This window comes from Perca flavescens, chromosome 5, assembly GCF_004354835.1.
Source record: "Perca flavescens isolate YP-PL-M2 chromosome 5, PFLA_1.0, whole genome shotgun sequence".
Lineage (NCBI taxonomy): Eukaryota > Metazoa > Chordata > Actinopteri > Perciformes > Percidae > Perca > Perca flavescens.
This window is the reverse complement of record NC_041335.1, coordinates 18520617-18531970: the sequence shown is the minus strand read 5'-3', so window position 1 is coordinate 18531970 and position 11354 is coordinate 18520617. Positions and strand designations below refer to the sequence as shown.

The 11354-nt window shown below is 38.3% G+C and overlaps 3 protein-coding genes across 9 annotated transcripts in view; 2 read left to right on the top strand and 1 right to left on the bottom strand.

The window, feature by feature from the left end:
- Window positions 1-100: 100 nt before the first annotated feature.
- LOC114555737 (uncharacterized) lies at window positions 101-2181 on the top strand. The gene is made up of 4 exons (XM_028578356.1): window positions 101-498; window positions 839-968; window positions 1086-1219; window positions 1325-2181. Exons 1-4 carry the CDS (start codon window positions 379-381, stop codon window positions 2096-2098), a joined length of 1158 nt encoding a protein of 385 aa, XP_028434157.1. The 5' UTR covers window positions 101-378; the 3' UTR covers window positions 2099-2181.
- Window positions 2182-2265: 84 nt separating this feature from the next.
- rsrc2 (arginine/serine-rich coiled-coil 2) lies at window positions 2266-9025 on the bottom strand. Of its 4 annotated transcripts, none has more exons than XM_028578615.1 (10): window positions 8944-9025; window positions 7123-7267; window positions 6353-6393; window positions 5437-5600; window positions 4977-5108; window positions 4731-4847; window positions 3932-4008; window positions 3583-3842; window positions 3345-3434; window positions 2266-3230 (listed from the first exon to the last, which is right to left on the bottom strand). In XM_028578615.1, the coding sequence occupies exons 1-10, from the start codon at window positions 8971-8973 to the stop codon at window positions 3045-3047; spliced, it is 1242 nt and encodes a 413-aa protein (XP_028434416.1). In that variant the 5' UTR covers window positions 8974-9025; the 3' UTR covers window positions 2266-3044. The 4 variants fall into 4 exon arrangements, with proteins under 4 accessions (XP_028434416.1, XP_028434418.1, XP_028434417.1 ...); XM_028578617.1 differs by having other exon boundaries at window positions 4800-4847; XM_028578616.1 differs by lacking the exon at window positions 8944-9025 and adding an exon at window positions 8437-8825.
- The window catches only part of kntc1 (kinetochore associated 1), a 27892-nt gene continuing 24753 nt past the window's right edge, over window positions 8216-11354 (top strand). For 3 of the 4 annotated variants that reach the window (XM_028578612.1, XM_028578610.1, XM_028578613.1), the window contains exons 1-7: window positions 9310-9399; window positions 9674-9820; window positions 10065-10185; window positions 10467-10582; window positions 10831-10909; window positions 11064-11141; window positions 11234-11268. In XM_028578612.1, coding sequence (XP_028434413.1) covers window positions 9683-9820; window positions 10065-10185; window positions 10467-10582; window positions 10831-10909; window positions 11064-11141; window positions 11234-11268 — 567 coding nt within the window. In that variant the 5' untranslated portion in view covers window positions 9310-9399; window positions 9674-9682. Of the gene's footprint in view, window positions 8310-9309; window positions 9400-9673; window positions 9821-10064; window positions 10186-10466; window positions 10583-10830; window positions 10910-11063; window positions 11142-11233; window positions 11269-11354 lie in introns of those variants that run through there. The other variant, XM_028578611.1, reaches the window with a different exon arrangement.

The following is an 11354-nucleotide window of genomic DNA, read 5'->3' as shown; positions in this document are numbered from 1 at the left end:
TATTTATCCCACAACTTTGTATTACAGGTTCCAGAAATCCAACAAAAAGAGAAGAAACTCTGCTGCTTCTAAATATCTCCTCAGATTACTATGTGTATGTTACACATAAACTAAACATTACGAAGAAGACCACACAGGGACAGCAAATAAAGGAGCCACTCTTATTAATTTATAGCCGCTATGGCCGCTTCTTTAGTCCGTAATAAAGCGTTGAGGGCTTATAGTGCTCCAAACCTTGCGCTTCTTTTCCGTTGAGTCAGTTCAGTTTGTTTGTTCCAGCCGGTTGACTTCGTTTACAGTATTCTGGTAAAACATCCAGTCTTTCTACAGGATAGGACACAAGTTTGACTAAGTGATAAGTTTACTTTGTTTCCAGCAATGTCAAGTTGCTCAACTATTCACTTAACTTTACCGCAGTGGGACGGGGGCGCACGGAAAATTCGCTTCATTCACTTGGTGAATCTGACATCGTTCAGGCTGACAGAGTGTCCCAACAAGGTGAGTGTATCACTGCAGACCAGACCTCATTTTTACAGTCAGTAGTGCAGACTCAAAGATATGTTTTGCTCTTTGCTTCAATAAATTGTAGATTTATTTTTGTAATCCTTTTTTTTTTCATAACCCCTGAAATCAGCTAGATGGTGCTATATATTGGCCATCATCTTTTGGAGTGTAATTTACATGAATTCCACTGAACACAAACAGTAGGCAAACTTAGCTTCTTCTTCTTGATATGTATCTTAATATATAAAATCTGTCCATTTCCCAATGTATGACCACGTCTTAATTGAAGACATCATATGGAGGTGGGTTCATATGTACCCTCTGTCTGTTTCAGAGTCCAGTGGTCCCTCTCTATTTAGGAGCTGATCTCTTCTCCAACACGGACATCCGCACTGAGAACCATCCCAGACACCACGCCAAGTTTGCCAAGAAAGGATTTGCAACTAAAATAATTTTTTCCTCGGGTAAAATGCACGTTAAAATAGTACCATAAATACAGAACAATGACTTCACACACACACACACACTCACACACTCTAACACTTGACAGTTGAATGTTGAATGTTGACTTCTTGTTGCAGCATTCAGGTTCCATGGGTTGAAGGTACCTACTGCAAGCAACAGCCTCTGGTTCTACAGCGTTCAAGGACTTTTTCGAGTAGCCTTTGAGATGTACAATAAGCAAGAGCAGCTTGCTGTACTAGAGAACTTCCAGGTGCAGTACAGTTAACATTATGTATTTTTTACATTATATATTTTCTTTGTTTTATATATACACCCTCAAAATATCTTTTTATTTATTTAGTCTTTCCTTTTGTAGGATGTTTGGAAATCGCAGATAAACGACAGCCCTCTGAAAATGAGTTACAACCTCAGTGTGCAGCTTGACTTTGCACTATCCAGCAGCCTGCATGATACAGAATCAAGGGTTGAATTGTCACAACCTCAGCAGTGCCAGGTTGTCAGGGATTCGGTGGAGGTATATGACAGTGACACAGGTGATACATCAGCAGATCACGATTATTGTTCTTTTCCCAAGCAGAGCTTGCCAACTGAGCGAAGCCGACCGATATCCACAGTGAGACAAAAATTGCACAGCTTGGATGACAAACTCTCATCTGAGACTCAAAGCTACACAGAACAGCTGGAGACTATCTTGCTGCTTTTGGAGAACATTGATCGGTACGTAAATGGGAATCTAGAAGAAAAGGATGTGACAGAAACTGTGCTAGCCCTGCTAAAGGCCAAAGACTGGGGCTGTGTGTATTCAAGTTCCCTGCTTTCTGGTATAGGATGCTGGCTAGGCCAACAGTTCCATGCAGCCAACAGAAGCATCAGCCAGAAAGTGGAGGGTTTTAAAGTTCAGCATATTGAACAAATTAGTGACTTGCCACCTGCTGAGGAACTAGCAACAGAGCTATTCCCAGAAGCTATGCAAACACTGCTGCTTCATTGGATGGGCTTAACTGAGGAGTCCACCGTGGAGAGGAGACACAGCGAGTACCCAATCCTGCTCCTTATCCTCGAGTTTGCCAACCACAACCTCATCACAGGTGTGGCTCATGTGCTGTACTCCAGTCTTATATGTAAATAGTGGATTTCCATTGAGGCATCAATACAAAGACCTGAAATGTAAAACAATTTCCAGTATTCTAATAAATGTGATTTTGATCAATATTGTTTGTTATTGACATGATCATTTTATATTGTTTTACAAAACGGATTCCAAAATAATTATTTGACAAAACAAATGACATATTGTGAATGCAAATTATTTTACTGTTGTAATGCAGTTCTTTGATTCAACTTTACATCAACCTGATTCCACATGATTTTACCACCTCTGGTGCTATATACATTTATTTTGGAAAAATATTGATATTGCTATATCATTTTATATTTATCACCCAGCTCTGGCAATACTTAGTTAATTTGAACCAAAATGTAATAATCCACAGATATCACAGGAAAATAATTAAGTGAGGTGATGTATGAAAAATCTTTTTCAACACAAAACTAATTTATTTCAAGAACATTTTAAATATGTGTGATTTCTCTTGTCAAGCACATCTTTATCCATAGCAATCCTGAAGACAATATGTATTACAACCCACTTTTGTTTTTCCCAATCAGGAGAAATTAATCTGTGGGATTCTGATAATGCTACATTGACTTCAGATGCCTTTTGCTAAATGGATGTAAACAGTGCCTACTGAACCACATTATATTCAGTTTATGTTCAAACAACCACATATCAATATATATTTGAGTTAAAAAAAAGCTACCACATTATTCAAACAAATATCTAATATTAACCAGTATCAACCAGTCAAAGTGATGCATCCTTTTGCAAAGATTACAGTACAGATTAATAAACACTGAGACAAACTCAGCATCTGGCTATTTACATTATAATGTTCCAATATGCGAGATGTTTTCTATAAATAAATTGCAGATTCAGAGCAACATCCATGCAAGCTTGAGGGCTAGCGATAATTGGGCGTCCCAGATGAGTGGCAAAGACGAGCCAATGGTTGGCACTAGATAGAGTCCATTCCACGTGAAAATGAGGAGGAGAAACCAAGGCCCATTCCCCTCTGTGTGTGTGTCTGCGATCGAGCCATTTCATACTGAACGTCAAGGTTCCTAAACATCTCCTCCTGCTTCTGAAGAGTCTTCAAGCCTTCATCGTTAAGTGGTTTGGCAGCTTCAACTTCATCCTCTCCCTGTAAAGACACCAAATTCAATTTAACTCTGAGAAGTTTAGGCTTAGAAAGCTTAGAGAATGGTGGATTGAAGACTTAACAGCAAATACCCATTAGTTGAGTAATTATACTTACTTTAATACCCATTAGTTTGCGGAATTTAACATTTTGGTTCTTGTTTCCAAAGTTTAGCTTCTCCCACAACTCAGCTGTCTGGGACTTGTCCTTAAAAACAAATGATGAGCATCATGTAATGATAAATATATACCAATATTGTACTTTAAATTATCCTTTTAAACAAATTGAGAAGGAAATGCTGTGCACACATAGAAATGGTGACTAAAGAAGAAATAACGGCAAAATCCAATCTTACCCCCTCCTTTTTCCCCTGCCATAGCATTTTCCTCTTTTTCTCCTGGTCTGCAAACTTCATGGGGTTTACAGCGGATGGGTTATAGTAGCTGGGCACAGCAATACCAGTCTCTGCCAGTGTCTTTGCTTGAAGGGCTGCCATCTGCGCAGCCATGGCTATCTGAGGCGTGACCTGGGTCCCAGAGGCCAGGAGGGCCGCCACATTAAGGGCAGGGTTTGAGGTGGTCGCTGCAGCAGCTACTGCTGCGATAGGGGCAGTCACTGGAAACAAAATACACAGACCCGCATAACTAAGTAACTGAATCTTGACTCAATCAATTTTAAAACTTGGCACAATCAGCCCTTCTTACCTGCAGCTATCTCCTGCTGTTGTTTCTCCAACATTTCCTTCTCCTTCTGCTCCTGTAGCTTCTTGGCTCTCTCCAACCTGGAAAGAAAGAGAGAGAAAAGACAGTTAATTATAAGGTTTAAAAGCCTATTGTGCCTACTGCTGTGTGTGATAATATGACCTGTATGCAAAAATTCATAGCTCAACATGTTGGAGACATCAGCCAGACTTTACATATATATTGGTTGAGCATTTGTGCCTTTATTTAAAAAAGGGGACAGTAGAGATTTGAAAGGAAATCAAAAGGGAGAAAAAAAGAGGGGTAACATGCAACAAAGGTCCCCGGCCAGACTCTAAATGGTGACGTTGAAATTACATGGTCAGTGTAGATACCTTAAGCACCAGTACACCCCACCTATGTCAATTTTATGTTTCCTTGTTTTCCTACCAATGTGGTTTTATGACCAACAATGCTCTCTGGCAAGTGCAACATGGATGAGAAGTCAGATTACAGCCAAACCCAACAACTTTCATCTGAATAACTTCAGAAATGAATGAATGGTGGCTGATGGGGAGTTTTTAAAATGTATTTATCTGTAATACTTCCTAATCTCTGATTTGCCTGCTAGCCATCTCATCTTCTTAAAATGTCAGGCATTAGTAGTGCAGTAAAAGTTAACAATGTCTGTATAACAGGCTTTTTAAAGCTTTGTAGCTGCTATTACACAGATACAATAAGCACCTCTACCATTTCTTGGATTTGGCCAGGACAGAATGACCAACCGTCTATATTGTAAATGCCCTGTAAGCTGTTGCCTTGCCTTCTGGCCAGGGCCTCTTGTGCATCCATAGCTGTGTTTCGGCCCCTGAAGGCAGGTGGATTAACAGACCTGCTTCGACTCTTTCTGCGTACTTTCTCACTCCTTTTCTTTCGCTCCCTGGTGGAACAACCAAAAAAAAAATAATTCTATGAGCATACGGTTAATGACAAGTAGAATGTAAGCATGCAGGAACACAGGTCAAAAATACTTAACCACAAGAAATATGGACATTTCAATTAAGCTCACCTGCTCTTACTGCGACTTCTGCTATGATGACGGTGCTTGGTCCTTGAACCTGAGCGAGACCTAGCCTTCTTCTTCCTGTCCCGGCTGCGTGATCGTGATCGCCGCTTGTCCTTACTTTTGCTGTGAGGCCGTCTGAAAGCAATAAGATCCATCAACATGAATCACATAAATTACTGCCATGATTTATATTGCTACCATAAAATGTATCCTTGATTAATGTTAAGAACAGATGATCTACTGTATATCAAAAATGCTAAATGTATTTAATGAGACCAGAACTTCTACAATAGACATCATGTTTGATATTATTTGTTGGGCTTCTAATAAAAGTTCTAGCCAAAGCATCATTAATCCAGAAGCTATAACAGACATTTGATCACAATTAATTTCCCTTTGAGTCATTAAACAAGTCAAAGGACCGGCTGAACATATTTCTCACTGCAGTTTAATCCGGACTAACCTCTCTCGTGAGTGTGACCTGGACACGCTCCTGCCCTTGGAGGGCCTCCTGTCTTTGCGTCTGGATCGCTCCTCTCCATTCTCTGCTGAAAGTCTCTCTGGCTCTTGCTGCTCATCTGTTCTTCTGTGTGATTTTGATGGCTTCTCAGAGTCCCTCTTTCGTGCCTGTTTTAAGAAGAAGTTGTCTCTTTCAGGAAAATAGTGCAACAAAAAGAGTTAGTACCATGGCTTAAGGCAGAAGGTATGTAATAAATTTTGACAAGTTGAAAAAAAAAAAAAATCCTTGTCATTTCAAATCCACTTTTATAACATATACTATGTCATTTTGTGAACATGATCGCTAGTGTGGGCATTTCTGTAATATGGACTAATTTCACTATTTTAATGTAATTATAGGAATTCCACAGACTGAAAACTCTTGTTCAGACTGCACCTTTCACTTTTTTTTTTTTTACTAATAGTGTGAGACAAATAGGAGTTTGAATGGCAGATATTTACCTGTCCCAGTAGTAGACATATTATTTTGCTATGTCAGCAGGGTCCTCTGTTCAGTCTCTTCGTGCATTAGCACGCTGAGTATGATTTATTATAGAAATGTTATCATGTGATCTACACACAGGATTTAACAAAAAAAAATCTGCTCTTCACCATTTACCATGGTTACAAACAATGACAGATATCCAAGGATGAAAGCTTCCTTTGAAACATGTCAACATAGGAAGGGTAAAAAAAAGGACCCTTTCCATGTGACTAAGCTCATCTCCATATATTTCCTTTGTTCTTAACTTTAGTTATTGAAACATATTTAACCTAATGAAATATACTTACCTCCACCTAAAACTAACAAGGAAAACTTAAGGCCTTTCAAAAATCACATCAAATGTGTTTTTATTCATAGAAATGAATATATTAATTACCTCTTTACTCCTGCTGCGACTCCGTCTGTATTTCCGGTCACCTGAAAACAGCAGGAAGCAGAGTGCTGACAAAAATACATTATAAAAAAACCCTTTCAGCAGACTTGTAAAACAAAACAAGGTTGAGAAGAGCAAATATGGAAAAACACACAGTAAAGCTACTGTATATAGTAATGTATGAAGTTATTGGACACAATTCTGCAGTAGTTTCTGTTGGGGAATTGACTATTTCTATGAAGACATTAAATCTGCACTTTGTAAAAGAACATGAGAGACTAACAGACTTTAAACAGTGATTGTGGTATAGGTTAATTTACTGCCCCCCAACTATAGTGAAGGGACCTTAGTACCCTCACAATTACAGACTTGTCCCCATTTATTCTGGCCTTTTCAGCACTGTCTGGGTATCATTAGGGATGGGCAATATATCGATATTATATCGATATCACGATGGGACTAGATATTGTCTTAAATTTTGCATATTGTAATATCGTGATATGACATAAGTGTTGTCTTTTACTGGTTTTAAAGGCTGCATTACAGTAAAGTGATGTACTTTTCTGAACTTACCAGACTGTTCTAGCTGTTCTATTATTTGCCTTTTCCCCACTTAGACATTATGCCCACATTACTGATGATTATTTATCCAAAATCTAAGTGTGAAGATATTTTGTTAAAGCACCAATTGTCAACCCTAGAATATCGCCGCGATATCGATATATTTGGTCAAGAATATCGCCCAGCCGTAGGTATCATTACTGAATACTAACGTTTCCGGTCCCTGGAGCGTGACCTTGACCTTGAATGGTGGTGTTTGGAACTTCTGGGAGATCTGGATGACTCCATGCTGTGTTTTTTTCGGTGATGAATTGGGGAGCCTGTTCTGGTCAAGTCAACAGAGTCATTGTCACTTCCCTGGAAGTAATGAATAGGAGATACAAACACATCAGCAGCAAAATAGTATGCTCAAGCATTGATGTCCTGTTGCATACACTCCCAAAGGCAGTTGACATTAGCCCATAGCCAATTAGAAAACCCTTTACAATGATGTTAAAGTACCAGTGTATAAGACTATTTTAAACTAAACATAGTTTGTTGAACAGGGCAATATAGGACATGCGTTTTAATGTGGCTGAAGGAATTACTTTAAGATTATTATCCTTGAATCATTGTGCTCAATCTTTCCACTGCAAATGAGACACAAAAATGCATGTTATTTATTTATTTATATATCGAAAAAAAAAAAAAGTATCTATCATTATTCAAATATAAATTAAAAAAATGTTTTAGTAAGGATGGGCTGAAGTGCTATATAGCACATCTTCTTATTAAACACACGGTTTAAACCATTTGTTTATGCATTCTCTTTCGTATGCATTATTGGAAGTTTCTTTTCATATTTAAGATTCTGTTTTTGTTGTCTTATGCACAGCTTTTTGATGCTCAGCACTTTTCAATTCACTGTAACATCTGTGGGTATACCATAGATTGTATGTTTATAAAAGATGTATGATCTTGAGCTATATAAGGTTCCTTGTTCTATACATGCGACATCCGTGAATACGTTTAATCAATCCAGTCAGATAGTAATAAGTTACTATTCATACAGACTCAAAGGCGTTTTCAAATGTGGTATCAATAACACTAATTTTACCTTAGTTTACTATAAAAGATCCATCTCACAGTTAATCACAATGTTAAATAGATGCTAACGTTGCTGATGTCTAATGTGGCAATTCTCTAGCTAAGCGGATTCAAACACGACATCCGGGGAATTTGAGTATCATGACAATGTTTTTTAGAACAAAATGTAGAGCCCGATTGTTACAGAAAGTGCAGTCAAACAAAAACAAGCCAGTTAACAAGTATGCTATCAAGATTCGCTAGCTTAATCCTACTAACGTTACGTTCGCCATTCATACTTCACCAGAGAGCAATTTTAACGTTAGCTAGCTAGGTAAGCTAACCGCCATCTTTAACGTTAAGAAAAATAATGTCTAAATAGAATCGTAAACCTATACGTACGTTATTTAAATGTTCCTGCATTTATGTATGTAGGATTATCGTTATATAATGGTACTTACAGACATAATCCTGAAGCACACTTTGTAGATTAACGTTACACGGCTGCTTTGTTGACTGTCCAAACCAGAGGAATTTAGTTGCTTCAACAGCCGTTGTGTAGCTAGCTAGCTCAGTTAATTTGATCCGAGTTGCCAGGTTTTGCCTGTCGTATCCCCTACATTCAGGCAAATGCTGATAGTTGTTGAACCCAGACCGAGCGGACCAAATAAGGAGCAGGGCCAGCTCAGGGCAAATATGTTAAAAGAGAATAGGACAGGTAACTCAATTTTAACGAAGTCAATTCAATTATATGTAATTAAATAACAATTACGAGTTATGCGAGATATTCAATTGTAACACAACAACAAATTTGATAATATGGAATAAAATGAATAGGTATTCTTTTCTTTTTAAAATAAATAATCTGTAAAATGTGTTGTTAATTATTCCAATTAAAAAAATACATATACATCTTATGAATTCTAATCTATCTAATCTTTAAACCGCAGCCGTAAAATATATCCAACCTGGCAACGCCACAAGGCCTCAGCATCCATGCGCAAAATTGTCCGGATATTTCTGTAATGCCCCGCCCCTATCCTTGGGCTTTGCCCCTATACATTGCCTGTCAGGCAGCACTTACTCTCAGTCTGTGTTCTCTTAATACATCCATTGTCTGTGTACAGCCCAAACAACAAGCTTCGTCAATTAAATGGTTATGATTTCATTACAGATGGATAATATTAAAATGCGGGCTGTGGTTTGGGTGTGCTTCTGCCAATCCTAATGAAGGAAGCAATGCTTTTAGCATGGTTTTTGTACGTAGCCTGAGAAGGAAGTTGTATCTATTAGACAAAACCCAGGGCAAAATACCTAAACATATCCCCTGTTAACCTACAGCAACCCGCCAAATTCTAAAGCTGTTGAGTTAGCTATGTCAATTCTGTGTGTTGTTTTAGCTGTCTGATTATTGCAGTGGAGTGGTGAGTCACTACCTCTTAGGTTACTATTATTATTGTAGTCCGACAATTCGCCATTGATCATAGATATCAGCCGGTCATCTTACATTTTGTTGGTCTACTAGCATTAGTGTTACATTATCATAACATTTAGGTGGAGTTAACGGGCAACTGAATTATTAGCTAGAAACTCTAAGCTAGCCTGGCTAATTGAACACATTTCAAGTAAACTAGCTATTCATATTGAACCATGTTTAGTTCACAATAAATATGCATTTCCCTCCATGTAACTTATTAGCTCCACGAAATGGCGATGTGGAGCGACGTTGAACTTCTGACCAACGAGGATACAAACACTGTCCGTTTCGGCAGTGTGTCAAGGGAGGAAAATGGTAGCGGCTTGTATCAGGTGGATACACTGGTCAAAATATCCACTCCCAATGAGGTAACGTTAACGAATGTCAATATTTACAGTACACGAACTCGAATATGCTCTTTTTATACCTGTTACTCCATTTATTTACTTCGCACTCACACACCTAGGGGCAAAGCGAATAATTCTGCAGTTTCCTTCTTTTAAACTAACGGTACTAGCTACAATAATTAGTATTGGATACTATAGGTACAGTCTGTCGACCTACTAGTGACAGCGCTCATCAGCCATAAGATGGAAATGCTGGTTCTTGCAGGTGCAAGCAGATCCCCGTCTCTCCTCCTCCAGTGGTTCAAACTGGAGCATTGTTGTTGCTGACAAGACAGTTATCCTGTTTGACCAGAGCTATCGGACCATCCTGCTGCTTGTGCACTTTGGTATGTTCCTCCTTTCATCTTCACACTATTCTACTGTATATCTACTGACTATCTGTCAGATGTCAGTTTGTGTATGTGGTTACACCCAAATCAGGAGGTACACTCATTTGTTAAGAGATGGCTGATGAGCACTGCTTTCTCTGTGTTAAGACTGCCTGTGTTGTACCAACTAAAAGTTTGATATACTCTAAAGTTTAAGTCACATGCCAGATTTCATCATGTTTTGCAGCTTGACCTTTCACAGTAACTACTGTACATTAATACCGCAACTTATTTTTCAGAAACTGATGTGGATGCCATTGATGTATGCCTGGAAGGACAGTTTTTGATTGTCTGTGAAAGAAATGGAAACCTTCATTTGATCTATGTTCCAAACAAGAGAATCCTTCTCACCAAGGTATGAGAGCTGTTTGATATTTTTAAGGCCTTCCAGTGTTGGATTACATTAGATATGATCGCTCTGTCTGGTCTTGAATTGTTATATTATTATATTGTCTGATTTCACCTATCCTTGAAGAATAACACTCAACTATAGACAATGGCACCAGCTCTAATAATCCTGAGTTGAAATGAGTTTTTGAGTTGCACAATGTGTTTCACGTATGTACATTAACATGTTGTCATTTCTGGGTTCTGGGTTTGTAGGCTTTGGTAGAGAAACCATCCAATGGAGATAAGAAGACATACCGCTATCTCATCATAGAGGAGGACAAGGCATCCTTTGGTAACATTTCTAAATTAATATGATAAATGATGGTGAAATGTGCACTGGAAACCTGAAGGAACTTCTAACTCTAGGTGTTTAATGATGTGTTTTTTTCTGAATGTTTTCTGAATGGTGTGTTGCCAATTTCTCCGCTATATTTTTTTCTTGACAGGGATGTACCATGTGTTCCTTCTCATAAAGGATGGGTTTTTCCACATTACAAACCTTGCATTGGGAAAAATCGAGACAGGTATCAAAACATCATAGGCAGTAGACTTTTAAGTATATTGGAGACATTGTGTTGACCAGATTAAATAATTCATTCTTCTTTTGTCAACACAGCCATTGAAAAAATGGACGTGGGAGCTTTGAAAGAGGTAGGTCAAGGCAATTTCTTTTCCATGCAATAGCAAACTGTTTTTTTTTTGTTGTTGTTTTTTTATAACCGCAGAACTATAACTCC

Bases quoted from the DNA above. Each gene is read 5' to 3' on its own strand.
- rsrc2 (XM_028578615.1), bottom strand. From the start codon at position 8,973: ATGGATGCTGAGGCCTTGTGGCGTTGCCAG. The intron at 3,843-3,931 runs GTAAGAAGGGCT...TTTTGTTTCCAG, and splicing joins ACAGCAGGAGATAGCTGCAG to TGACTGCCCCTATCGCAGCA. The intron at 3,231-3,344 runs GTAAGTATAATT...GTGTCTTTACAG, and splicing joins GCAAACTAATGGGTATTAAA to GGAGAGGATGAAGTTGAAGC.
- LOC114555737 (XM_028578356.1), top strand. From the start codon at position 379: ATGTCAAGTTGCTCAACTATTCACTTAACTTTACCGCAGTGGGACGGG. The intron at 499-838 runs GTGAGTGTATCA...TGTCTGTTTCAG, and splicing joins TGACAGAGTGTCCCAACAAG to AGTCCAGTGGTCCCTCTCTA. The intron at 969-1,085 runs GTAAAATGCACG...TTCTTGTTGCAG, and splicing joins TAAAATAATTTTTTCCTCGG to CATTCAGGTTCCATGGGTTG.